Source organism: Heteronotia binoei, chromosome 20 (assembly GCF_032191835.1).
Source record: "Heteronotia binoei isolate CCM8104 ecotype False Entrance Well chromosome 20, APGP_CSIRO_Hbin_v1, whole genome shotgun sequence".
In the NCBI taxonomy this organism is placed as follows: domain Eukaryota; kingdom Metazoa; phylum Chordata; class Lepidosauria; order Squamata; family Gekkonidae; genus Heteronotia; species Heteronotia binoei.
This window is the reverse complement of record NC_083242.1, coordinates 12,974,115-13,001,775: the sequence shown is the minus strand read 5'-3', so window position 1 is coordinate 13,001,775 and position 27,661 is coordinate 12,974,115. Positions and strand designations below refer to the sequence as shown.

The 27,661-nt window shown below is 47.3% G+C and overlaps 1 protein-coding gene across 1 annotated transcript; it reads right to left on the bottom strand.

The window, feature by feature from the left end:
- Positions 1-1,759: 1,759 nt before the first annotated feature.
- DNAAF8 (dynein axonemal assembly factor 8) lies at positions 1,760-26,871 on the bottom strand. Its single transcript, XM_060261025.1, has 11 exons — positions 26,837-26,871; positions 26,109-26,274; positions 24,159-24,272; positions 21,168-21,677; positions 17,202-17,310; positions 16,138-16,279; positions 13,849-13,995; positions 6,433-6,522; positions 4,354-4,713; positions 3,172-3,316; positions 1,760-1,819 (listed from the first exon to the last, which is right to left on the bottom strand). Exons 1-11 carry the CDS (start codon positions 26,869-26,871, stop codon positions 1,760-1,762), a joined length of 1,878 nt encoding a protein of 625 aa, XP_060117008.1.
- Positions 26,872-27,661: the final 790 nt, after the last annotated feature.

Below are 27,661 nucleotides of genomic sequence, written 5' to 3'. Positions count from 1 at the left end.
TGTGGCCTTGAAGGCCCCACAAGGAGCCAATCGTCTATGTATGGGTAAGTTGCAATTCCGCGCTGTCTGTGGATGAACTTGTTGAGAGCCCTGAGGTCCAAAATCGGGCGCTGACCTCCATCCCTCTTGGGGACTAGAAAGTACCGGGAGTAGAAGCCTGTCCGATGGTACTGATCTGGGACAGGTTCTATGGCCGCCTTGGCCATAAGAGTGATGATCTCTTCTTGGAGGGGAGGGGATGGAGGGGTTGCAACAAAGTGGTGTCTTGCAGGGGGAGAATGAAACTCTATTGAATAACCTCTTAAAATGATATTCAGGACCCATTTGTCTGTGGTAATTAACTTCCAGTTCTCGTAGAACGGTAGGAGTCTGGAAGTGTTGTGAGGTGGCAGAGGTGGAGAGTCAAAGAGACTGCTTGGATGCAGTTGCAGTCTTTTTAGGTTGTTGTGGTCTTTGCTGCCGCTGGTTAAAAGGTTGCTTAGATGGTGGAGCCTTACGCTTCCAGTATTCCGACTGTCGAGGGGACCTGGAGCGTTTGAATGGCATTGGCTTCCATGGTCTGGCTTTGTAGCCCTGCTGTTGCTGTTGGGTCACACCAAGTCTTTTTGCCCGTTTGCGGCTGTCGTCGACTGTGGTGAGTATGTCGTCTGTCGTGGCATTAAAAAGGCCTTGGCCGTCGAAAGGGAGATCTTCGATTTTGAATTTAATGTCGGGTTGTAGGGAAGAGGAGCGAAGCCAGGCGTGCCTTCTCAAGGCAATGGAGGCAGCCATCGCCTTGGAGGTGCATCCCACGGAGTGACGAATGGTATTTATCTGTTGTTTGGAGACTCTATTGAGCTCCTGTAATAATGTGCATGCCTGTTTTTGAGCAGGTTCTGGTAGAGCCGAGACAAGCGTGCCCAGTTGGGAGGACAGATTGTGGGAGTAAGCAGCAAAATATGCCAAATAATTATTGATTTTGGCGTTTGCTGTGGAGATGGAATACATCTTCCTTCCCAGTGTGTCCAATTTCCTGCCCTCCTTCTCCGGGGGTACAGGATGACGAGTCTGCTTCGATTTGGAGGAAGAGTGGACTATCATCGAGTTCGGAGCCGGGTGACTGAAAAGAAACTTCGACTCCGTAGCTTGGATCTTGTATAGGGATTCGATGCGCTTTGACGTGGGAGGAATAGATGCCGGCTTGTCCCAGGCTTCTTTAATGGCATCTAGATGCACCGGAAGCATTGGCAGAAAGGAACCAGCGGGTAGGTCCGAATGGACCAAATCGTGAACTACATCCGTGACCTTGGGCGCGTCCGATGTCAGCTTTACATTAAGAGCAGAAGCCATGTTTGCGACCAAGTCCAGATATGTTTTGGCTCCGTCGGATGGTGACAAATCTGCAGGCTTTGCAATATCTGAAGCTGGGGATCCAGGAGAGGACATCGATTGCATCGAGTCCGATGACGCGTCGGATTCGACATCGGAGTTGTCAGGTTCGGGTGCTTGCGGGTCCGGTCTGGTTGGACTCGTGTTCTTAGGTTTAGAGGTCGAAGTGGAAGGAGTCGGAGATGGCTGTTTCGTTGGCTGCTTACTCCGTTGGTCGGGAGTTGCTTCCTTGGATTGGTTCCTGTGGTGATCTGCACGGTACCGAGAGTGGTGGTAACCGCAGCATTGATGGGAATCCATTGATGGAGACCTCGAGGTGTAGTAGCGTCTTCTCGGGGACATGGATGGAGACCGAGATCTCGGGTTGTAGCGATAGCGGTCCCTCCCCCTGCTAGGGGATCTCTCCGGGAAACGTGTATGATGGTACCGATGTCTCTCGATGCTCGGAGATCTGGCTGGGAATCGATGAGTATCAAAGTAGCGATGAGCATCGTGTCTATATTGGATGGGATTCGACATATCGCGGAACGATCTGGGGTTGATGTGTTGTTGAGTCCACTGCAGCGGGTCTCGGATCTTCTCCAGCGAAGGGTCTGGTATGGATCCTTGCAAAGAAGGAGATCGGGACGGAACCGGGATAACTTCCTCCGTCTGCTGATGCGGTGAGTCCGTAAGCGGAGTGGCCGCTTCCTGGGTATCGGATCCGGGTGTGGACGGATCACCATGTCTGTCAGACTCGTGTTGTTCCGAAGGTTTGTTCGGAGCGGTAGGTTTTTTCGAGTCCTTCGGGTCGGTAGATTTTTTCGGTTCCTTCGGGTCGGTAGGTTTTCTCGAATCCTTCGGGCCCTTCGGATCGGAGTGCTTGTGTTTCTTGGTGTGCTTCCCAGTTTTCAATTTAATAGGCGCGACCGTTTGTTGTGACGTCTTCGCGCCGTCGCCGGTTTTCGCGGCATCGCCGGGCTTATGCTTGCTGGGAACAGTGGCCACTGAAGCTGCCGACCTTGCGCTGTCCCCTTGGGGAGACAGAAGGGGAGGCGACTTACTTGTAGTAGAGGATTGCGACATTTCAGGGTGAAGCACAGACTCCATAAGATGACTTCTCAGTCTAGCGGCCCTGTTTTTCCGCGCCTGTTTGCCGAATTGAAGGCAATGCGCACAGGCGTCTACTTTATGGGCTTCTCCCAGGCAAAATAAACAAAGTGAATGTCCGTCCGATGTAGGGATTTTTGCCCTACAACGCGAACACCTTTTAAAGGTTATTCTACTATCCCTTCCTTCCATACGCCCGGGGGGGAGGGGGGGTAGGGGAAGGGAGGTCTGAGGTAAAAGCAGGAAAGATATTTTTTTTTCTTTTTTTCTTTTTTTTTTTTTTGAAGAGTAATGAAGAGTATAAGAATATAAGAAGGAAAATGGAATAAAAGAGAGGAAACGACGAAGAAGCGAAGGCTAGGTTCTGAGGTAAAAAAGGAGCGCAACGAGGTAAGACTATCCCGGGCGACGGTTGGAAAGAAACTGGCTGGGTGGGGCGCCTCCCTCCCGTTCCAGGCATGTGCAGTGGATGCCTGCTCCCCAGGACGGAAGGGAGTGCGCGCCAAAAATAACGCCTAGGCTAGCTTTTAAAATCTCCGAGGTAGGGTTCGTCCTGACGGGAAAACCCATGTGTGGGACTGCACAGAGACCACGAAGAAGATCTTCAGCTTCTTCCAAAAAAAAGAAAAGTGACATGAAAAGAACTGGGGGGTCAGAAGACAAGCCTGGAGCACGATGCAAGGAGATGTCTTTCACCAAAGCTGTTGCACTCACCGGGTGGAACAAGATGGGCGTCTGCTCTGCCATGGGCTGCTTCCCGGTGACAGAAAGCCGAGGCTTTGATCCCTCCAGCTGGTCGTGGAGTCTCTGCCGCCTCTGCTTCTCTTGGGCCTTCTTTTCTATCAGGTCTTCTCCTGTCCTACAAAACGCAAGGGGGGACAACTCTGTTGGCTTCTGAACTCCTCAGAGAATCTGCCCCTGCCCTCCTTTACAACCCACACCCAAAGGTCTCGTGCTCTATTTCCCAACCCCCATGCTGGGCTTCCCTTGAGCAGGTCACAGATGGCAGGCTCAATCCCTAGCATCTCCAGTTAAAGGATTTCAGTGAGGACTGGTTGGGAATGACATAAGAACATAAGAGAAGCTATGTTGGATCAGGCCAATGGCCCATCCACTCCAACACTGTCACACAGCGGTCAAAAAAAACCCCAGGTGCCATCAGGAGGTCCACCAGTGGGGCTAAGACACTAGAAGCCCTCCCAAGCACCAAGAATACACAGCATCACTGCCCCAGAACCTTTCTCTATCTGAATTATGTGGAGAACTGGTACGAGACAGTACAGAAGACAATAAACTAGATCAGGGGTGGCCAAACTTGCCTAATTCAGAGCCACATAGACTAAATGTCAGATGTTTGAGAGGAGAGCAGCAAGGAATGAAAGTCAGGTGTTTGAGAGCTGGGAGTGAGAAAGGCAAATAGATGGGGGAGGGAGAAAACGGTAGAGGTTGAAAGAAAGCAACTTTAACTTTAAATGTGTTAACCAAGCTAAATATGTGTGCGATATGTGGGGCTACAAATGTGTGGAAGAGCTACATGTGGCTCCTGAGTAGTATTCCCTCTAAGCTGAGTTAGTGTGACCTAGCTCACAATTTTTAAGCCTCTGGCTCACACATTTTTGTCTTAGCTCAGCAGAAATGGCCCCAGAGCACACTAATTTATGCAGTAGTTCACAACTTGAATGCTAGTCGCTCACGAAGTAGAATTTTTGCTCACAAGACTTTACCTCTTTGAGGGAACTTTGCTCCTGAGCCACAGTTTGACCATCCCTGAACTAGATGGACGATTGGCCCAATCTGGCAAAAGTTATTTGAGTCCTGACCTCCCACTTGAAAACCAGGGGGGGGGGGGAAGTGGAGATTAAAAAACCCGCTGTGCTAAGCTTTTTCTAACAGCACCTTGGGCAGCCTGTGCCTTGGTCTTCCAAAGACGCTTGCGTTGTCTCCAAAGGCGACCCTTCCCCAATTTCTTTCTTGAGATCTCTTGAGGAGTCAGACTGGCTGAGGACCTGGCCAAGGAAGGGGACGCTCTTTGCAATGGCATCTGAATGTTTTGAGCCTAGTGATGTCAGCCCCCGTGGTTTCAAGCAGTCTTTCCCCCTGACTTTTGGCAGACCGGTTTCTTCCACTCTTTTAAGATCCTGCCCCCTTCCTTCATCATGGGCAATCGTTCCAGAGCCCTTTGTAGGAACCTGAGTCATCCTTTGGCGAAAGTGGCGTAGCTGCTGTAGCAGAAAACTCTTCGCGGTGCAATTTTTGCTGAATTAGAGGGGGAGAGACTGGTTAAAGCTGGCTATGAATAGCACCTAACTGCAATCCTAAGAGCACTTCCCTGGAAGTAAACCCAGTAGGATTCCGAGTAGCCTTGCTTAGCTCTAAAAGACCCAAACTCTGAGGAAATGAATTAAAGGGGTCCAGGTACTGCAATAGAACTAATATGACTGGAACTACGTAAGTGCTCAAGTCACTGCCATCTACATTACAATACTATACAAGTGCAGAAAAACCATAGAATGAATTACTGGTTGCAGAACGTAGCACACAGATTATGTAGTCGTTTACGTGGAACTCTTTATATGCCTTTTCTCTCCCCTCCACTTCAAAGTGCTCAAGGTTGTTCACAAAAATACAGTCATGACAATGACATGCATTCAAAAAACATTCAAACAGTAAATCTTCTCTTGACATAGGGCTTTTTTTTTTTTTTTAGCACAAACGCACAGGAACGCAGTTCCAGCTGGCTTGGTGTCAGGCGTGTGTGGCCTAATACGCAAATGAGTTCCTACTGGGTTTTTTCCTACCAAAAAGCCCTGTGTGAAACAATGGTGATGTCAGGGGATTTCGCCTAATATGCAAATGAACCCCCCTGCTGGGCTTTTTTTTTTACAAAAAAAAGCCCTGCCTTGACAGCATTTCAGATCATGGCAAGAGCTAATTTGAGAAAAAGGCCTTCCAAAATGCAGAAGGTCTTCAGCGATGGGGCTGCCTGTAGGAAACTTCAGACAGCAGCAGTAGGGCTCTTATCAGGGTTCACTGAAAACTCATAAAGCAGCAAGCTAGCTTTTAAGTTTGAAAGAACCCTTTCTCAGGCGGGGGTGGGGGAGAGATATCGCTTTAGATATGGCCCAGCAGAAACCCATCTGCAATATATACCACAGTCTTAAGATGGCACTATAGCAGAGTTGTCACGCTCATTTATTATGAGGGGCGGATCTGACATAAATGAGACCTTATTGGGCCAAGCCATGTCGGGCCGGGCCTTGTGTGTACCTATTTAAGATTAGGTAGCAGGGCTGTAAACTTCATAAAGGACAAAGACAAACACAATTCAATATATTTTTTAAAAAACTTAAAACATGCTTAAAATATTAGCCCCTGTTGGCCTCAAAGGTGCTTTCTTTGTATTTCTCCCATGGGATCCAGGGAACTGGGCAAAGGAAGCTTTGGCTCTTTCCTTCCTCCCCAGGGGACTTGGGGGCGGGGGAGAACCCTCAGCCAATAAGAGGAAGAGAGGCTTGGCTCAATAGCTCTGCTGTGCAATTGAGAGAACCTGGGAAAACAAGCTCTCCCTCCCCTCCTTCCTCCTCAGGGGAGGAGCCTCAGCCAATGGAGAAAATAGAGGTTCTGCTCTGTAGCTCCTGTGCAATTGAGCAAGCCTTGAGCAAGCTGTGATGCAGAAGGAAAGCAAGAGAGATGGAGAAGGTAGCAAATGACAGCCAGTTGCTCAGGGGCCTGATAGGAGCCCTCTGGGAGTCTGATTTGGCTCCTGGACTGCATGTTAGACACCCCTATGCTATAGGAGGCTCTTGACTGACTACATAGGTTGCTTAGTGCCAAAGATCTCTAGCTACACCAAAGTATGCTGAGATGAAAAAGCAGTGAGCACTCTCCCTCTGACAGCCAAGGAAGATGTTTCTAGCACCAGTGGGACACACCAGCTCCTTGTCGTGAAAAAAGCAGAGCTGCTGTATTTCGTACCGTGACAGTTGAGAAAACTCCCCTGGTCTCGCTTTTTCTTGGCCCATCGCTTCTGTGTCTTCTTCGCTGTCTGTGGAGCTGTCTCTTGAGCTATGGAAATGAATGCAAAAACTCATTACTCTCCCTTTTCCAGTGCTATTTCTGTTCACGGTCACAATGCCACAGGCCGCATCAAAGTCCCTGTTCGAATGGAGAAGACTTGTGCTGTCTCCTATGCAAGAACCGCTCTGTGGGATATAAATAGGGGTCTCCTGAGGAATGGCAGGGAAGATAAAGGAACAGAACAGGAAATCATCCCTTCCCCTTCCAGGATAATATCTCTTTGGGGTTTGATGAGGTTAATCTCTCCCTCCCCTCCAACACAACACGCTTTTAACAGCCATTAAACTACCAATGGCATCTCATGCACCTAGGTGCACATTCTGTTCTCACCAGGGCATGAGGGGGGGCTTTATTTTGTCATCTTTTCTCCAGTCTTGAAGAATCCCCACTTTTATTATACAGTCCACCTTCCTTCTGTGGCACAGAGTGTTAAAGCTGCAGTACTGCGATCCTAAACTCTGCTCACAACCTCAGTTCGATCCCCGGTGGAAGCTGGGTTTTCAGGTAGCCAGCTCAAGGTTGACTCAGCCTTCCATCCTCCCGAGGTCAGTAAAATGAGTACCCAGCTTGCTGGGGGGAAAGTGTAGATGACTGGGGAAGGCAATGGCAAACCACCCCATAATGGCAAACCACACTGTGACAACATCACCCCAGAGTTGGAAACGACTGGTGCTTGCAAAGGGGACCTTTCCTTTCCTTTTTCCACCTTCCTTCCTTCCCTCCCCAACTACCTTCCTTCCTTCCCATCTTCCTCCCTCCCTCACCCCCCATCTTCCTTCCTCCCTCCCTCCCCATCTTCCTTCCTTTCCACCTTCCTCCCTCCCTCCCCCCAACTTCCTTCCTTCCTCCCTCCCCATCTTCCTTCCTTCCTTCCTTCCTCCCTCCCCACCTTTCTCCTTCCCTTCCCACCTCCCTCCCTATCTTCCTCCCTCCCTCCCTATCTTCCTCCCTCCCTCCCTATCTTCCTTCCTCCCTCCCTCCCCACCTTCCTTCCTTCCTCCCTTCCTCCCCACCTTCCTTCCTTCCTTCCTCCCTCCCCACCTTCCTTCCTCCCTCCCTCCCCTCCTTCCTTCCTTCCTCCCTCCCTCCCTTCCTTCCTTCCTTCCTTCCTTCCTTCCTTCCTTCCTTCCTTCCTTCCTTCCTTCCTTCCTTCCTTCCTTCCTCCCTCCCTCCCTCCCTCCCTGTCTTGTGGCTTTCAAACATCTAACATTCATCCTATGTGGTTCTTATGTTAAAGCAAGTTTGGCCATGCTGTTCTAAAACTTCACAGCCTGTGTTGTGGTCAGGAGGCACTGCCTGCCTCTAAGGGAGCACCCCACAGGAATAAGGGGGTCCCCAGCCATGGAAACAAAATGGATGCTTCTTGTCAGAAACAGGCCAAGTGTCACCACTTTCTGCAAAATGTCAGGGAACCATGCTTGGGCCTTGCTCCGATTACAACACAGGCTTCCTCCTGGTCTGGCCGCTCTCTCCCCCTCTGTTGTATATGTGCTTAGAATTGTATCTATAAGCTGGAGTTCTTGCCTGGCTCACTGGGGCCTGAAGGACAGAGCTTGGGGAACTCGGGAACAATAGGCAGCAGGATCCAAATCCTGCTGCCTTGCTCCAATCAAGAGCCCCCGACTGGTTTGAATGGTCCAGTCACAGACAGCGCAGGAACTTTGGGTGTGTATATATAGGGGGCCCTGCGGCCCTAGCAGTTAGTCTTTGTAGGCAGCGCTATACCATGCTGCATTCAATAAAAGAGCTATGTTCACTACCACCTCACCTCATTACTGTATAGAACCCACTATATTATACCCTCCCAATGGAAAGTTGAAACATTAAAGGCTCACAAGTATGTATTGTTTCTGTCTTAATCCCTGGCCACTGATTAAATGGGCCATCTTCCTGACTTCTTGCTACAACTCAGCTTCCTTTGTTTACTTCTTCTGTGGTAATGTCTGCCACTCATGTGCACAAAGCCTTTGTCTTCCACTCTGTCTCCTCATCAGGATACCAAGCTAAATTGATTTAACCATTAATCTCATCATGACACACCCGGGCAAACATTACAGTGTCAGTCTCACCTATTGTATTAAACTGGGAAGCCATTCATGTGCCCAGGAAAGCCCATCAGCAACCATTAGAAGAAGATGAAGATATTGAATTTATATCCCACCTTCCACTCCGAATTTCAGAGTCTCAGAGCAGTTTACAATCTCCTTTACCTTCTTCCGCCACAACAAACACCCTGTGAGGTAGGTGGGGCTGAGAGAGCTCTGACAGAAGCTGCCCTTTCAAGGACAACCTCTGCCAGAGCTATGGCTGACCCAAGACCAAGGCAGCTGCAAGTGGAGAAGTGGGGAATCAAACCCGGTTCTCCCAGATAATAGTCCGTACACTTCACCACTACACCAAACTGGCTCTCTCATTAAGGGCACCATAGTTACGGGAGGGCCTCCTTTCCTTGAGACCATAAAACATGAGAGCAAACCACACCTCCTTGTTCAGTCTGAGCACATGTAGACAGATTGTTCCCCCCATTACTCTAAGTAAGGGGACCCTCAGACATGGCACTATGGCTGTGCATGTCTCCCTCTTAATTTCTACAAAGACTTCTGCACATCTGGACAGGTAATATTGCCTTTATAATAAACTCTAGAAGCCTCTATCCTTCATCTCTATTTTCCTAGTCTCTTGATTGTGTGAAAATTTTGCTAAGATTTGACAGACTTTCTAATATTTTTCCCCACAAAAAAAAGGGAAAATAACCAAAACATATCAAGCAGACAGATGGAAATCTTCATCATGCCACTATGACCACATAGGAGAAAGTAATTTTAAAAGGTATGATGGGAGTAAGGTTTTATTATGACATTTATACTAAATTATATCAGCTCAACATCTACCAAGATTCCCTTAGATCAAAGACTATGTACCTGTGCATCTAATGAGATTAAATCAGTTGAGCGTATCCTATTACACTGTAATATGTACGTGGATATCTGTGTGAAGTTCATTGTCCCTTTTCTTCAATCTTACCCCGGATGTTCAGATAACGAAATCACTGAGAGTCTTCTGAAAGGGACTAACTCTCCAACAACTATTAACTATGCAAAATACTTCACAGCTGCTCACAGAATACACCAGAGATCCACAGCAACAAGTGGATTTGTTTTATTTCAGGGCAAGATAGAATTTTTATCTAGTTTTATATTATTTCCCTCGATTGATACCTTTTTGAGTATACCTTCCGATGATGTCAGGGGTCTGAGGCATAGGCAAATGAATTGTGCCAATGAGCTCTGGCACTTCTTTTTCTATGAAATGACCCCTGGTTAATACTGTGGGAAGCCCTGCATCCCCGGTCACTGCTCCCTATGATTCATCCCTGCTCGGGGCCCTGTATTCTTGAAACGGACTTCTAATACCTACACTCGCAATAAAGTCAACAGCAAGCCTCCCCAAACACCACTTTGGCGTTGCTTTAATATGCGATCTGAAACAGCGCGGGCTACGAATGATTATCTCCTTCCGTTTTCTGCTGAGACAGAGTATTTAAGCAATCAAAAGGCCTTCCTTGAAATATTTTTATCCCCAGAGTATTACAGCCGAATGCACAAAGAACAACTTGATCTTTATCGCTTATGATAAAGCTGCTTCTTTTTTTTTCTTTTCTTTTTTAATAACAGGCAACGTAATTAAGTGGCTCTGCCTGAAGTCTACAGCGGACTCCTCTTTACTCTTGATTAATATTGTCCTTGGGCCCATTTTGAACTCTCTTTATTATTCCGATGCTGGGAATTTTATTTTATTTTATTTTTTTGCATCTTGAGAAGAAACCAATAATCCGCTCCCTTGAGATCCCCTGTCAGAACGAGTAGTCTCTATAAGAAGCGGCGGTTTCTCGAATTCAGAACGGCTTCTGTGGGCATGACCTCACTTAAGAGGCTCTCCTGGACTTTGGTTTTCCATTAAAGGCTGCATTAAGAGTAACCCGTCAAGCCCTGAGTTCATCCCAGGTTTTTAAAATCCAGCCTAGGGGCACGGGATGGGTGTAATATAGCATGTGGATCGGGGCAAGTATGATATTGCCCTATTAAATGCAAAAGGTTGACCTAACTGAAGGCAGAGGGCCACAAGCGATTCGACAAGATAGACTGCAGAAATGCAGCCAGGAGGTGATTTCTGAGTGAGTCATGGGGGGGAGGTGAAGAAAAAGAGGAGGAGAAGATTGGATTTATTCCCCACCCTTCACTCCGAGTCTCAGTGCAGGTTAGAACCTCCTTCCCTTCTCACCCCAAAACAGACACAGTCTGAGAGACCTCTTTTGAGGATTGCTCTTGAGAGGAACAGCTCTGGGAGAATTTGTAGCTGACCCAAGGTAACACCAGCAGCTGCATGTGGAGGAGCAGGGAATCAAACCTCGTTCTCCAGATTAGAGTCTGCTGCTCTTTACCATGACACCAAGCTGGCTCTCTCAACAAGTCACCAGCTTGCCCATAGCCTCTGAGAAGGGATTCTTTGGCAGGAAGGGGCACTATCTATTCGGAAGCAGAGGCAGGCCTCCATAAAGTCCTACCTTCTTTTAACCTGAGCCCCCCAGCAGAGCTATAACTCTAGTCAGGTAAAAGCCCTCCATCAGGATATTTATTTATTTTATTTAGTAGATTTATAGTCCGCCCTTCCCCATCATGGGCTCAGGGCAGATCGCAAGCACGATAAAACAATAAAACAGTAAAATCCAACAATAAAAATAATAAAACCATCAAACAATCAATGAACTATCAAATTATGCAGCATGAATGGCATAGTGCGTAGTATAGGTTACAAGATATCCTAGGTGTCATAGATGTCATAGCTGTAGGCCCGATATTTAGCAGTCCGTGTAGGGAGGTCTGCTAGATGATGTCAGCAGTAAGGTAAGGACGCCCGCGTGCCTCAGCCAAAAGCCTGGCAGAACAGCTCCATTTTGCAGGCCCTACAGAATGGTAGAAAGTCCGGTAGGGCCAGAATCTCCATAGGGAGCTGATTCCACCAGATCGCGGCCAGGGTCAAAAAGGCCCTGGCCCTGGTCAAGGCAAGCCGGACGTCCTTTTTTTGGATCAGAGCCTGGCACTAGATTTTGCACACCTTAGTTTCTCAGCTACCGCTCGATAGCTCTCTTGAAGAAACCCTGCCTGGCGAACAGAGGCTTCCTTGCCTGGAATGTCTTTTTGCCTGTCACTTGGCACATCTGTTTCAATGAACCACGGAGGTTTAGATTTGGAGTCAATCCATTTCCAGCAACCATGAGAAAACCAATTCCTGAAGTCCAGAACAAGCAAGATGTTGGGGGCTTTATGTGCTCCACTGAACAGACTCCATTACAGTGCAATCCTAAACAGAATTACATTCTTCTAAGCCCAGAAGGACATGTCTGTTTAGGACAGCACCGATAACCAACACACACAAAATTACTCTTTAATCTTCAGGGGTGTCAAACATGTGGCCTGGGGGCCGAATCAGGCCCACTGAGGGCGCCTGTCAGGCCCCTGAGTATGTCTGCTTCCTTCTCCTTCTCCCTTGCTTCCTTCTGCGTCACAGCTTGCTTTGCCAGGCTTGCTCAACTGCATAGGAGCTACAGAGCAAAGCCTCTATTTTCTCCATTGGCTGAGGGTCCTCCTTTAGGGGGGAGGGAAAGCTTGTTTTGCAAGGCTCTCTCAACCACACAGCAGAGCTGAGCCAAGCCTCTCTTCCCTCTATTGGTTGAGGTTCCTCCCCCTCCTCTGGGGAGGGAGGAAGGGAAAGAGCCAGAACTTCCTTTGCCCAGTTCTTCTGATCCTACAATAGATATACAAAGAAAGCACCCTAAAAAAAAGGAAAAGAAAAAAAAAGAAAGCATCTCTGTGTTCTTTATAAAGTTTGTATCCCTGCATCCTGGCATTACATTTTATGACACACATGGCCTGACCCAACAAGGTTTCATTTATGTCAGATCCAGCCCCTCATAACAAATGTGTTCGACACTCCTGATCTACATAAATAGGAAATATCCCTTACAAACTTGTAGGCTGGAGTGACGGGGCAATCCAAGTTTCTCGTTTGCTCTGGACCTCCGGAACAGGTTGAATTAGTCGCAAGGTTGTTTTCAATACTGCAGATCCACATGCAATCAGACCCTCGACACATGAACCGTTTTGCAAAACGTGCCCTTTCCTTCGGAAGCAAATGGCAACTTTTCCTCAAATGAGTTATCGTTCGCTTCAGAAGGAAATGACATCTTTAACCCCCCCCCCTTTTTTGGTGACTACAATAACACAACAGAACCGAAACAGCCACCTCAGAAAAGGATCCCACCTCCTTAACTCGCGTTTCCCATGGATCAAAATTACCCCAAGCCTCCGGTTCAGCATTGGAAGCTGTAATTCCTATGATTACTTAAACTGAGTGAATCTTCTACCTCAGTGTTTTCACCCTACTCTTCCACCGGTAATCAGAGATTAGGCCACATTTGACTTGCTTCTAGCGAGAAGAAAATAGGCACCTGCCAAGCTGATGAAGATCAGGAAGTTCTGGAATAATGACTGGAAGACTGTAATCCTTCAGGTTGTTGCTGATGCCCAGGATGGATTATCAGGAGTGTCAAACTCATTTGTTATGAGGGCCGGACCTGACATAAATGCGACCTTGTTGGGCCAGGCCATGTGTGTCATAAAATGCAATGCCAGGTAGTGGAGATATAAACTTCATAAGGGACGCAAACACAATTAAATTTTTTTTAAAAAAAAGCAAAATAAAATATACTTAAAACATTAGCACTTGTTAGTCTTAAAGGTGCTTTCTTTGTATCTCTCCCAGGGAATCCAGAGAACTGGGCAAAGGAAGCTCTGGCTCTTTTCTGCCTTCCCCAGGAGGGAAAGGAGGTGTCTCAGCCAATAGAAGGAAGAGAGGCTTGGCTCTGTAGCTCTGCTGTGCAATTGAGAGAGCCTAGCAAAGCAAGCACTTCCTGAGGGAGGAGCCTCAGCCAACGGAGAAAATAGAGGCTTTGCTCTGTAGTTCCCGTGTGATTGAGCAAGCCTGGCAAAGCAAACTGTGATGCGGAAGGAAGCAAGAGAGAGAGAGTGAGTGGGAAGCAGACAACAGCCAATTGCTCAGGGGCCTGATAGGAGCCCTCTGTGGGCCTGATTTGGCCCCCGGACCGCATGTTTGACACCCCTGGGTTAACATGTCACGTGTGAACCAGTTTGCAGAACAAAGATTTTTTCATTTTATGGGAAGGGGCATACAAAGAGGGTCTTCCCTTTTAAGCTGTTTCTCTTACACACTCACATATTACACCCTGGCAATTACCTTTGTTTTTCTTCACCCAATAATCCGCAGTTCTGTGGTTCTGTGTCCCTTAAATCAATATACACGGTTGGTGGTTCTGGAGTATATTGTAATCCCATTGGAGTGGAGTTTTGATTGTTTGTTGACGGTACTAAGGAGGGGACATCTCTGAGAACAGAAATCATGATGCCAACGTGTTATCCATCTCCACGAGGCAAGATTCAAAACACATTTTTGCCGTAACTAAAAAATGTATATTGCCCTCTGCAATCCCTTCATTGCTATCATTCTACACCCCCACCAATGAAGATTGTGATCCCTTTCTCATTATGGATTGTCATTAATAGCCATGTCTACACTATTTGATTTATGTTGATTTTTTTTTTTTTGTATTTGTGTATGCTTGAGTACCTGAAAGCCATGGTGACTTCTGGTGGCTCCTAATGGAGTTAGGATGTTTCACAGAGGTGGCTTTCTAATACCTGTCTCTGTGTCCCAGCCCTGGTATTCCTTGGATATTGCCCTTCCAAGTACTTGCCAGAGTCAGCCCTTCCTAGTTTCTGAGATTTGACAAGACTGAGCTTGCCTGGGCTATCCAGGTCAGGGTTACGTTGATATATTTTAAAACAAAGTAGGAGTCAAGTGCACCTTGAAGACCCACAAAGTCTTATTCAGAACGTAAGCTTTCATCTGCTGCAAGCACACTTCATCAGACGAGTGAGCAGGGCTATATATAGCTGGTAGGCAGTGGTTTAGAATGCAAAATGGTACAAATTTAAGATCCAAATTTGTACCATTTTGCATTCGTACCATTTTGCATTCTAAACCACTGCCTACCAGCTATATATAGCCCTGCTCAGTGTACCTGATTCCTCGTCTGATGAAGTGTGCCTGAAGCACACGAAAGCTTACGTTCTGAATAGAACTTTGTTGGTCTTAAAGGTGCACTTGAATCCTACTTTGCTCTACTCTTTCAGACCAACACGGCTGCCCGCTTGGATCTGTTGATATATTTTGCCTTGCATTTGGGCCAAAACGGGCTCCCAAAGAGCTGACAGGAATCAGCAGAAAATAAAAGTGCAGATATAACCATCCCATTGAAAAAGAACCCTATTTCTCAGAGGAGGGATTCTCCGCCAGCGGCTTCCTGCCCTTCCTCTGGTGGGCCAGTCAAAGCTGGGGAAGGAGGGGCTTCTCAGCATGAGCGGGATCCAGGAATGAAAGAGTGGGGTCTGGCTGTTCCCTGCCCTGCTCGGGGCGGGTTATGTCACAAAAACAGTTAAAAAACAATTAAAATATATAAAATCAAAAATCACAGAATAACGACAGAGACTAAAATGGCAAATTCTAACCGATTCCCCACTAGCCTTATGCCGCTGTCACGCTCCTCTTCTCTGTGGGGCTTCCATCCGGTTTCACACTATCTGCCCCGGGGCTGCAACTGGCATTGCCTTTTTCATGCGGCAAACAGAAACGAGTTTTTCGAGGATCTTGTTTGCTGTACAAAAGAGGCGGAGCGAGTTGCAGCCCCGGGGCAGATAGTGTGAAATCCCATGGAAGCCCCGCAGAGAAGAGGAGAGTGAGAGCAGCATAAGGCTAGTGGGGAATCGGTCTCAGTCTTACAAACATGGCCTATGGTCCAGGTCCAGCAGGTCCTACAGCACTGAGATGGAATGAAAGGTGGGAGGCCAATAACAAGTGACGTCCACTGCCTCAGCTGAAAGCCTGGCAAAAGAGCTCTGTTTTACAGGCCCTGCGGAATTGAAGTACGGTAAATCCCACAGGGCCCAGATCTCCAGGGGGAGCTCATTCCGCCAAGCAGGGGCCAGGGCCGAAAAGGCTCTGGCCCTTGTTGAGGCCAGACGGATGTCTCTAGGACCGGGTATCAGAGGGAACTGGAAGCAGGGAAAAGGGGGTCAGGATAACTGGTTTCTCCCAGTTTAACCCCTTGCTAACCTGGAAAACACAGCAAGGGCTCTCTCGCTGCAGGAGGGCACATGCTATGATTTCAAGTCCAGCAAAGGGCAAAAAAAGAGCAATTTTAGATTCCTGCGGGGACATTTAGTGCTGCTAAAACTCCAAGATTATGGACGCCGCGTTGACAGTAAAAGAGCAGGGAAACTTCTCAGCCACTCCTCTCAAGCAACCTGGGCTTGGGGAATTTTATATCCACAGTGTCCCCTGACCACCACAGCAAGCCACAAAAAAGCCCTTGTGGTGGCCCTGGACTGCAATGAATTCCTGGGCAGTCTAAATCATAAGCGCTGATGATGGATGGTCATAAACAAGTGAAAAGGTAGGAGAACTGACCTCCCATCCCCCTGACCCTCATTAAAATGGGGAAACTTGGCAAGCCGCCGCCTTCTGCGCATGAAAAATGCCCTTGACTGCTTCAGACACAGCTCTTTCAGCTTCCCCATGAGCTTCATTTGTGACACAGCCCTGCGGGTTTCTGAAGACAAAAAAAAAAGAGAAGAGAATCACCGCATCTTGCATTTCAATAGAGAGAAATTTCCTCTAAGGAGCGGGAATTGGCAGAGTATGCAGCAAAAAAGTTTTGTTGTCCAGCAAGAAGTGCTGTGAAAATTAAAACTGGGGCTTCTCAGGCAGCGAGGCTATGCAGGAAACCATTTGTGAGGGAAGCAAAATGTGCAGATGCAGCAAAAGACAGCAGCCCACAGGTTAGCTTTCGGGCAATACTAAAAGCCTAGATGGCAAGACATTTAAATCCAGAGGCTGCGTCCCAGTTCAGACATAACATAGAACTACAGCTTATTTCAGGGGTAGCCAAACTGTGGCTCAGGAGCCACATGTGGCTCTTTCACACGTATCCTGTGGCTCTTGAAGCCCCCATCACCTTGTCTGCTGGCCTGGAGAAGGCATTTCTCTCTTTAAATCACTTTTCAAAGCAAATCAGCTATAGCACAATACTATCCCCCCAAGGAGGTAAGCTTTTGAACTTTGTCCATGGGGTTGCAAAGCGTCGGACTCGACTGTGCGACTGAACAGCAACAACAAGGGCTGAATCTCCTGGATTCCGTCCTCTGAGGAGTCAGAATCACAGCAGTGTGCACTTGTAATCTGGTCTCTACTCTTGCCGACATGCAACTGCGTTCCAAATGGTGGTGGACCAGGGCTTTTTTTGAGCAGGAACACACAGGAATGCAGGAATTCCAGCTGGCTTGGTGCCAGTGGGTGTGGCCTAATATGCAAATGAGTTCCTGCTGGGCTTTCTCTGCAAAAAAGCCCTGTGTGAACAATGGTGACACCAGGGGGTGTGGTCTAATATGCAAAAGAGTTCCTGCTGGGCTTTTTCTAAAAAAAAAAGCCCTGGTGGTGACACATTTTCCAGCAAACTCAAACGATCATTTCACCATGGTCCATCCAAGGGAAAGCTGCTTCCTCCGCTGTCTGGCTTCTGCTGGCCTCGCTTTGTGTCTCCAGATCTTGCAAAACTTTGTCTAGATCCCACTTCTCCATGTCCTGAAAGAAGAACAGTTGGTGATCGAACTGGTGCGACTGTAAAGCTTTGGTTTCACAGGATTGTGGACTTACATTAGTGGGCTGCTGCAGCGCAGAATATGGAGATACCACTCGCCTTTGAAGCCATCACTTGCTATTGCTGCTTCGACAGAGAACAGGCCTAGTTACACATAAGGGAGAAGTGGGGGGAAACAGATAGCCACCGTACCTTTCTCTAGCTACACTGCATTGTGCAAGCTACACAGAATCAAGAGGAGCAAGTGCAGCTCCAAGCAAGTTGCAGGCCTGGTCTACACACGTAGCAAAATCCTGCGATGGTAAACTGATTTAACTAGCTGGAGTGGGGAGTGCCAGCTTTGAATGCTAAAGGTTCCCTATAAGGAAGATGTTAAATGCATGAGGAGGCTCTTACATAGTGATTAAAGTTTTCATGCGCACGGCGTGATGATGTCACCCAGAGCTGATGTCATCACGTCGGTCACTGAAAGTGCTGTTGTTTCTGGGCGCTGAGGGGCCTGGAGAATTCCTCCAACCCCTCAGCCCTCAGAAAGAACACACGGCACCATTGTTTCTGGGTGCTGAGGGGCTGGGGGAGTTCCTCTAACCCCTCAGCGCCCAGAAAGAACGCATGCCTCTTTCAGTGCTCGGCGCTCTCCAAGTTCAGAGAGCACCGAGGACTGAAAGAGCCGTGGTTTCTGGGTGCCGAGGGGCTGGGGGAGCTCCTCCAACACCTCAGTGTCCAGTCAGAGGCTCAGGGACAGTGCAAGCGGGGAGGGGGCGCCCGCTCTCCACCCCTGTTGGAAGCTGGCACCCTAGGCAATTGCCTAGGCCGCCTACACCCACATGCCAGCCCTGTTTCTCGCACACAGGTAGACCTCCCCCCAAAACCAGCAGAAGCAGAAGACAAAGAAACAACAAATCACTGGCACTTTAGAATAAGAGCACGAAGAAAAATGTTAGGCTCTCCTCCCCCTGCCCATCCTGCAAACAAGGCCAATGTTGAGTCTCCATTCCCGAATGACAGTTTTAGGGCAGGCTATAACAGCATTTGGCATATCGCCCTGAAGAAGACGTAAACTGCCAATTACAAATGAACAGCATCACAGTTTACAACGAACATTAAAATGCCTTCCTTTTCATTCCCCTCCCAACAGTATCACGGCACTGAAAGCTAATGCGGCTCTCATCGTCATAATCACCATTGTCTCAAAACAAGAGAAGCTTTCTGCTGTCTGCTAGCTGATAAACCTCAGAGGAGGCAAGGAGCCCAGAGACTCTAGATCAGGGGTGGCCAAACTGTGGCTCAGGAGCCACATGTGGCTCTTTCCCACATATTGTGTGGCTCTTGAAGCTCCCACTGCCTCATTGGCTGGCCAGGAGAAGGCATTTGTCTCTTTAAATCACTTCCCAAGCCAAGCCAGGTATCCGCTTGGAAAATGCACTTAAGGTAAAAGTCGCTTTCTTTCCACCTCTCCTTCCCTCCCCATCTATTGTTTTCCCTCCTTCCTTCCTTGCAGCTCTCAAACATCTGACATTCATATCTTATAGCTCTCAAACATGTGATGTTTATTCTATCTTCTGTTAAGCAAGTTTGGTCATCCCTGCTCTAGACATTAGCAAGGTTTCGCTTTTTAGCATTCACCAAATCCTCTGATTTAATTCGGGACATCCTGGCTGCAAATAACCATGGGGTTGCCTGGCTGAGGCAACAAACATCTCCCCAGAGACTGGAAGGCTGCTGCTCTTGCAAAGGGCCAAGGAAGAGAGCCTTAAGGGCTGCATGTGGGAATGTGACAGATGTGTGATCCCTCAATCAAAAGTTATTCTTTACCTTTTGATAATGGAAATATTTTCACCCTGTGCTTGGGAGACAAACCTAGGGTTGCCAATCCCCAGTTGGGTGCAGAAGATCCTCTGGTTTGAAGGCCCACCCCCCCACTTCAGGAACATCAGAAAGCATTGGTGGGGAAATGCCCACTGAGCATTATATCCTATGGAGACCGATCCCCATAGGATATAATGGAGAATCAATCTGGATATCTGGGGCTCTGAGGGAGCCTGTTTGTTGAACTAGAGGCACCAAATTTTCAGCATAGCATCTGGTGCCCCTCTTCAAACACCCCCCCATGTTTCAAAAAGATTGGACCAGGGGGTCCAATTCTATGAGCCCCAAAAGAAGGTGCCCCCATACTCCATTATTTCCAATGGAAGGAAGCCATTTAAAAGGAATGCAGTCCTTTTAAATGTGATGGCCAAAACTCCCTTTGGAGTTCGATCGTGCTTGTCACAACCTTGCTCCTGGCTCCACCCTCAAAGTCTCCCGGCTCCACCCCCAAAGTTCCCAGATATTTCATGAGTCAGACCTGGCAACCCCGGACAAACCAGGAAGTTTCTGGTTCAAATCTAGTTTTCATCATGGCTTGCAAGAGAGCCACATGCATGCCAGTGCAAGGTGGTAAAAGAGTTCGCATCCCCACAGGAGGTGGACGACGATTTGGAAGGTGTGAAAAATGCCTTTCAAGTAGAAAACTGAACGCTCCTCCTGATGGGCTTCAGTCTGGTTGGATCATACCTAACATCTCTATATACACAAATACTGGGCTGTGTGTACGCTGTGATTTTGATTGAGGGTAACAAAACTGTGTGATGTGACTGAAGTCAGCTTCCCAAGAAGTCAGCTTTCATTACAAAGCAGCAAACTTCAAGACTGGCTAACGTGATTTCACATTCTCGAGACTGAGAGGTGGTTCTAATCTCTTATCGGTTGGAGGAATGCTCCTTCCTTCTTTGATGGCTCACATAAGAGAACCAAATATTCAAAATATTGTACAATTTCAGAATAAATCAAGCTCATTTCAAATTCTCAGCATGGTGCAATAGTTCAGGGGCTGGACTAAAGAAACGGGAGACCCGGGTTCAAGTTCCCATTCAGCCGCAAGGTTTGCCATGCAGGGCTTTTTTGGTAGCAGGAACTCCTTTGCATATTAGGCCACACACCCCTGATGGAGCCAATCCTCCTGGAGCTTACAGTAGACTCTGTACCAAGAACCCTGTAAGCTCTTGGAGGATTGGCTACATCAGGGGTGTGTGGCCTAATATGCAAAGGAGTTCCTGCTACAAAAAAAGCCCTGTTGCCATGTAACCATCGTTCCTTTAACATAACTGACTACACAGGGATGCTGCGAAGACCGGGAGATCTCAATGATAACACAGCTGCAATTACTGGCACACTCCTATATATAGAAAGAACACTTTATAAAGCAATAAATACCAAATGCATTCAATATAAATCTTATACATTCAAAATGTGCAACGCTGCACTTTCTATACAAACCGACTTGTCATAAAAAAACCTCTTAAAAGCGGAAGCTAGTGTCTGTGCTGTAAACAAGACTGCGTCCACTGTGCAATTCACAATATTTCCAAATGGGAAAGGTAGCCTCTTCGAACCAGTGGACAAGGTGGGGTTCAGATACCTTGTCCATTGGCTCAAAGAGAAAGGCAACCTTTCCCATTTGGAAATATTGTGAATCGCACAGTGGACTCAGTCTTATTTACAGCACGGACACTAGCTTCCGCTTTTACGCGTTTTTTTATGACGACTTGGTTTGTATAGAAAGTGCAGCGTAGCGCGTTTTGAATGTATAAGATGTACATTGAATGCATTTGGTATTTATTGCTTCATAAAGCGTTCTTTCTATATATAGGAGCACACCACTAATTGTAGCCGGGTTAATGTTGTTGTTATGTTCCATTTACTGCTTCCCCTTCATTGCTTTGTGAGGGGGAGATCTCAGCATGACACATTCAGTTCATATCAGGCCTTCATAGAAAGAGAACAATACGACCACATATACCTTGAGGGCAAACAACCTCAGCTCTCGAGGGTGTTTGGCTGAAACAGCACACTGCTCACTTTTCTCCTTAGTCGTTCTCCCTAAGTTGTTGTTATTGTTTTTTGGTGTCTCCTTGGAGTGGATTTTTGTTTCTATTAATTTCCTTCCTTCCTTTCCGCTGTCAATTTCGATTTGTTTTTCTTTTTCACTTAAAAAAGTCAATCCTTTCACTGACGGCAGTTGGTCAGGTGTCAAACCCCAAGTCTCCTTGCCCTTCTTAGCTGCTGGATCCCTCTCCGCAAGGGTTCCTGAGATGCCCTCCTTGGATTCGTGCTCGTGCAGAGGCAACTCCAGTGAAATCACGCCTTGTTCACTTGGTGGGTCTTTAACTCCAAGGTCAAAGTCATCTCTGTCTAGTACAACGTGTCCCCTTGAGCCAGACTGAGGACTGCTCTCTTCTGCCTGAAAAGATGAGGCATCTAAATCTTCATTCTGGAGCTCTAGTGGATGTTCCGTGAACGGGACCGTATTCTGTACATACAGAAAAGATACAAGTCACAGCTTCATAAAGGGGGGGGAAACAGGTATTTCAAATCAGAAAGGCTTGGTTTTAATGGTTTTAATGGTTTAAATGGTTTAATGGTTTCAGATGTATTTAAATGGTTTATGAATATGTGTGTTTGATGTGTTGGTATGTTTGTGGAAGAGCACCTCATTTCGTTGCTCTCTTTTTGTTGAGAACAATGACAATAAATTCATCTATCTATCTTGTGAGTTCAAGAAGAAGAGACCGGATTTATACCCTGCTCTTCACTCAGAGTCTCAGACTCAATCTCCTTTCCCTTCCTCTCCCCAAAACAGACACCCTGTGAGCAGTGTTCCCTCTAAGCTGAGTTAATGTGAGTTTTTTAGCCTCTCTCACACATTTTTGTCTTAGTTCAGGAAAAATGGCTCCAGAGCAAACTAATTTATGCAGTAGTTTACATCATTAATGCCAGCAGCTCATGAAGTAGAATTTTTGCTCACAAGACTCCAGTTTACAGTGAGTATTGCCTGTGAGGTAGGTGGGGCTGAGAGAGCTCTTTCAAGAACTGCTCTTGAGAGAACAGTTCTGAGAGAACCAGAACTGGCCCAAGGTCACCCAGCCAGTTGCATGTGGAGGAGTGCGGAATCAAGTCTGGTTCTCTCAGATTAGAGTCTGCAGTCTTAACTGCTACACCACACTGGCTCTCCAAATATAATGGCACCAATAATTGCATGCCAATTCCCACTATTATAAACAGCAGACTGCCTGCTATTATGATGGAGGAAATGGGTGGTGGTGCTGGTGTGGGAAGGTATCATGTATTGCAAAAAAACCACCTTCTCTATCTGCTTTGGATATTGCACTGCCCAAGGGATCCCAGCAGTAGCTAAGCTACCAACTGTTTTTAGTGGGGTTCAGGCTTTGCGTCACTATTCTGTCTCCAAGTCCACCATCTTGCTTTCATCCACAGAAATGGCTGTTCTACACATTGGAGAAAATAACGACATGCAGCCAGGATACCATGAGGGATTGGAGCCAAACATACACACAGAGGGCTTTTTTTGTAGCAGGAACTCCTTTGCATGTTAGGCCACACCCCCTGATGTAGCCAATTCTCCTAGAGCTTACAGTAGACCCTGTAAGAAGAGCCCTGTAAGCTCTTTGAGGATTGGCTACATCAGGAGGTGGGGCCTAATATGCGAAGGAGTTCCTACTACAAAAAAAGCCCTGTGACACACACATAAAAATAGGGGAGAATTAAGGAAAATAAGGGCTTTCAGTGTGGCCAAAGGGCTATAAATGCAAGAGATTTCCTATGTGACTGGTGGATGCTGCCAGGAGGTGGAGGCAGGCTGAAACTAGTGGTGGCTGGAATGAGTCCTGATCTCCTATGAGAAGTCAGGAGCAGCAAGTGGGAACATATAGCTTATTGCACCATCTTTAAAAAGGTCAGGGAAGGGACCAATCAGAACACTCCAGGCTATCCACCCCAGGATGCGTAGGAAGGGAGTTGATGAGAAGAAGGGGTGCCTATCAACCCAGCTAGCTCACGTGAGGCCGTGGGGATACTGGGGCGGGAAGGAGGAAGCAAAGCTTGGCAACGGGTGTGAGACCCCACCATGGAGATGAAGTTTTATACACATCAGAGATGAATTGTCACAGACTGTCCCTTACGCATTATGGAATGTTATGGCCTTTTGGTTTAAATAAAATCTGTGCATGTGTGTGTGTATTTTGCCAGCAGAGGATAAACTTCATGCATCCCCAGAAAAAAGGTCTCTACCTCATAGTCACTGGCTCCACAATAAGTTGGATAGACTAAGACATCATATTGTGTGATGATGCAGCCATCATTCTGACACTGAAATAGTTACAAGAGAACAAACGCCTGCATATGTCTCCAGACTCATCTAGGGAAGGAATCCACAGGCAAAAGAAAAACCAGAAGTTCGCATTATGCTTTCTAAATTGGAGTGGGGTGGAGGGAAACACCATGGGAACTGTTAAAATGAGTGACAACCTGCACTGAAGCCTCTTTAGCAAATTAGCATCTGCCTAGAAACCAGAGGGAGGGTTGAGGGTGGAGAAATGGGGGGGCGGGTGGTATGACATCATCTGTGCCACTATGTCACCTCTAGGGAAAATCCAGAAACAATGTAATGTAGCTCTAGGAATTGCTGGAAATTCTACGGTAAAATTCCTAGAGCTACACCATGTCACTTCCAGGTTTTCCCTGGAAGTGATGTCACAGAGCAGACAAATTTTTTAAAGATGTCCTCCCACCGTTACTACCATGTCTGTTTCCACCATTCTACTGGCACATCTTTCAAATGATTGCTACTGCACAGCTGCTCCAAGATTGTTTGCACAATGGAAAATTTTCATGCGATAAGAACACCAGTTCAGAACACAGAGGAGCCTAGCAGGTACCAAAGACAGACATGGAAGTGCAGCCAAGGCTTGCAGCAGCATGGATAATCAGAGACCTGCGAGTTGGTTATGTCCAGTGAATAGTCTTCCAGTTCCTCAGACAAGTCAGGAATCAGCTTGGAAAGATCTCGCTGGAAGATGAAAAGGTCCCCCTCTTCATCACCATCAGACTGTCAAACGGCACAAAGAAAAAGAGTAGTATCACCCATTCAATAACGATAACATTGGGAAAGTAGACCAACAAAGTTTTAGTCAAGGTATGAGCTTTCCTGTGCATGCACACTTCCTCAGATACATCGAAATGGAAGTTAACAGTTAGCATCTATACACCACGACCTGAGTTCGATCCTGGTGGAAGCTAGGTTCAGATTGCCGGCACAAGGTCAACTCAGCCTTCCATCCTTCCGAGATCAGTAAAATGAATAGCCCCTTGGGGTGGAAACGACTCGGGGCCTGCGCAGGTTTTTTAAGAAAAAGGATATTCACAGAGGTGGCCAAATAAAGCTTGCCCTGTCCTCCAGACTGCTGGTATTTCAAGAGGCATGAACAAGGAATTCACTGCCACAGGAAGGGGTGGCAACTAGAAGTACAGATAGCTTCAAGAGGGGATTTGATCAACATACAGAGCAGAGAACCATCAGTGGCTATTAGCCTCAAGGCAAATAGATGGAACGCTATGTCTGGGGCAGTGATGCTCTTTATTCTTGGCGCATGGGGGGCAACAGTGAGGGGGTCTTCTGGATTTCTGGCCCCATTTGTGGACCTCCTGAGGGCACCTGAGTTTTGGCCACTGTGTGACACAAGAGTGTAGGACTGGATGCACCACTGATCATGTACTTATGTTCTTATTTACTTCATTCATAGTCCACCTCTCTTGTCAAGATTCCAGGTGGATTACAAGATATAAAAAAATCAATTCAAACTGCAAAGACTTCTGATAAGCAACGCAGCTCGCAGCTCAGCTAACAGCAAAGAACTGGGAATCAACACAAACAAAAAACCATGTTTCCTAAGGGAACAAGAAACTGTGACATACTGTAATGCGCAAAGTGGGAGGACGGGCAGGAGAAAAACACATTAGAAAGATACAGATCCTCCATTAGCTGTTAAATTAAATAGAATGTCACTCTAATGACCATCAAGTGACTCAGAAGGCAGCTCTTGGACTTGTCCAAAGGCCAGATCCCTCTTGATAGGCAACTTTAGAGAATCTATTAAAAGCTCATGATTCAATCCCTTCACGTAATATTCAGGGGCAGATTTGACTTCTGAAAGCCCGCCTTGAGGAATCTTTCATTTTTGTGCCTTCAGACTCCTTTCTGCCACTGTGGCTGACTAGAGGGAGCACAGTCTGCTCAGAAAGCAACACGAAGGCCAGTGCCGGATTAAACCCTGTGGAGGCCCCTAGGCAGTCAAAATCTCAGGGGCCCCCTCACAAATTATCTTAGAGGCAGAGCCCCCCCACCACCACCCGCAGCCCCTGCTGCAACCTGCAGACACCTTCTCCAAAGCTGTGGGGGAGAGGCAAAGAGAGGCAAACTTGGCAACAGCGCCAGCAGCAGCCACACCAGACAAGTTGGGCAAAGAGCAGCTCAGTTGCTGGCTGCACATGCAGGCTGGGAGGGCTGCAAGCAGTGGGAAAGATTCCAGGACCCCTAAAGGTGTGGGGGCCCATAGGCCAGTGCCTACTTGGCCTAATTATTAATCCGGTCCTAGAGAAGTCATTCAGTCACATAGGGTCTAGAAGTTCTTCTCAACAAGCAGACGGTGCAATCCTAAGAATGCTTTCCTGGGAGTAAGGCCCACTGAACAGCCCCAAGTAGGAATCTAAACAGAACTGCTTGAAATGGCTCTCAGAGAGAACTCTCCTGTCTCGGGTTCTAGGGCCGACTCACACTTTTCTTAAATCTGGCTGTGCAAATGTTGACTGGGAGTTGACCCCCTTGGAGATACTGCAAGCGTCAAGATCTGTGCAGGTAGCTCTTTTGAGACCAAGTGCTGCTTACCGTTGAGTGATCTGAGTCCATTGATGGAATCTGATCTTTCACTGCAGACAGGGCTGCTCCCCAATGGAAAGAAGCCATTGGAAGGTTTTGGGGACCCGTTTTTTCCTTGCTTGGAGTGTCTGATTCCATTTGAAGTCCTTCACAAATGTATTCCGCCAGGGCAGAGCTTCAGAGGTCAGCGTTAAAGGGGAAAAAAACAGAATAAGTGACTGGTCAGGGCTTTTTGCACAGATAAATTAGGAGCGTGTTAGTTTTGGACTGGAGGGAGTCCTGGGATGAAACGCCTACTTAAACCATGAATCCAGATTTCCTAGAGCAGAATTCATCAACCTTTTTGAGCCTGCGGTCACCTGTGGTATTATGACACAACATGATGGGGGCAAACACAAAATGGCTGCCACATGAGACAGAAAGAGCCATAAAATGACTGCTACGGCTTACCTTCAGTCACACAGTGTGGTGGAACTGACCAGTTCTGGCCTGCAGGCTCTGTTCCACGCTGCCCTCCAAGGATTTCTCTACACCCTAAGAGGCTGTCTTTTCTCTCTTGGGCACCCACTACCACCGCCTCACCTTTGTAAGGAATTGCCTTGCCTCTGTGTCTCCTGCTGACCAGCACCTGTTCACCACGGGGACAGCTTACTGCCTTGAGTCCCCTATCAGATGTTAAAATATAGTACGGACTTCTTAGTTTAGGAAGTTACAGATCTCTACAGAGCCTCTATTACCTTGAAGCTTCCTTCAGTCCTTCAGGCCAGCACATGACTAATGGCAGGGCTTTTTTTTTTTGTAGCAGGAACTCCTTTGCATATTAGCCCACACAGCCCTCTTATGTAGCTGATCCTCCAAGAGCTTACAGGGCTCTTCTTACAGGGCTGACTGTAAGCTCTTGAAGGATTGGCTACATCAAGGGTGTGTGGCCTAACATGCAAAGGAGTTCCAGTGACAAAAAAACCCTGGCTAATGGCAACCTACTCCAGACCTCAGTCAAGTTCTGTCTGCTTTCATGGTCCCAGCACAAAAGACAGATTCCTCTTTGCTTCGAGGAGTTTTAAATTCTCTCTTTTCCCCACCCACTGAGTCAAAAACACCAGGTCAAAGAAGCTTTTCCTGAAAATTTCTAAAACATTTTTTCTGAAGTCTTTCTACATTCCTCCAACTCTCTGTCGCCTGCTTGGAGTGGGGTGGGTGGGGTGGAACTGGCCTGTTCAATCGTCTCTAGCTGGACCTATTAGCATTTGTATGAAGATAGGCTGAGGGAAGTCTGGAAAGTAATTGAACTGACTCCCCCCCCACTTCCTGCCTGTTCTCTTTCCTGAGAAAGAAAAATAAAAACCTTTAAAAACTCAAAAGTGAATGTTTTGCTCATTTCAGACCTCTAAAATAAAAATGCATTTCTTTACAGATTGTAACGAGCTCCACGTAGGGGTGGCAGCTGCTGCCAAAGCAAAATCTTGAAAAACCTGCATAGCCGAGCCAATCTCCGAGGGTCATCAGAAACCTTCTGGGGCAAAAGCTTCACTTAGCCCCATCCACTTTCTAAAAAACACTTG

What these genes read in the sequence shown, in the direction of transcription:
- DNAAF8 (XM_060261025.1), bottom strand. Translation starts at nt 26,871, where the DNA reads ATGTGCTGGCCTGAAGGACTGAAGGAAGCTTCAAG. An exon ending in CAAGGCACAGGCTGCCCAAG is followed by an intron (nt 3,317 to 4,353) that starts GTGCTGTTAGAA and finishes TGCGTTTTGTAG; the next exon opens with GACAGGAGAAGACCTGATAG. An exon ending in CGCCCATCTTGTTCCACCCG is followed by an intron (nt 1,820 to 3,171) that starts GTGAGTGCAACA and finishes ATTCCCAGCCAG; the next exon opens with ATCTCCGAGCATCGAGAGAC.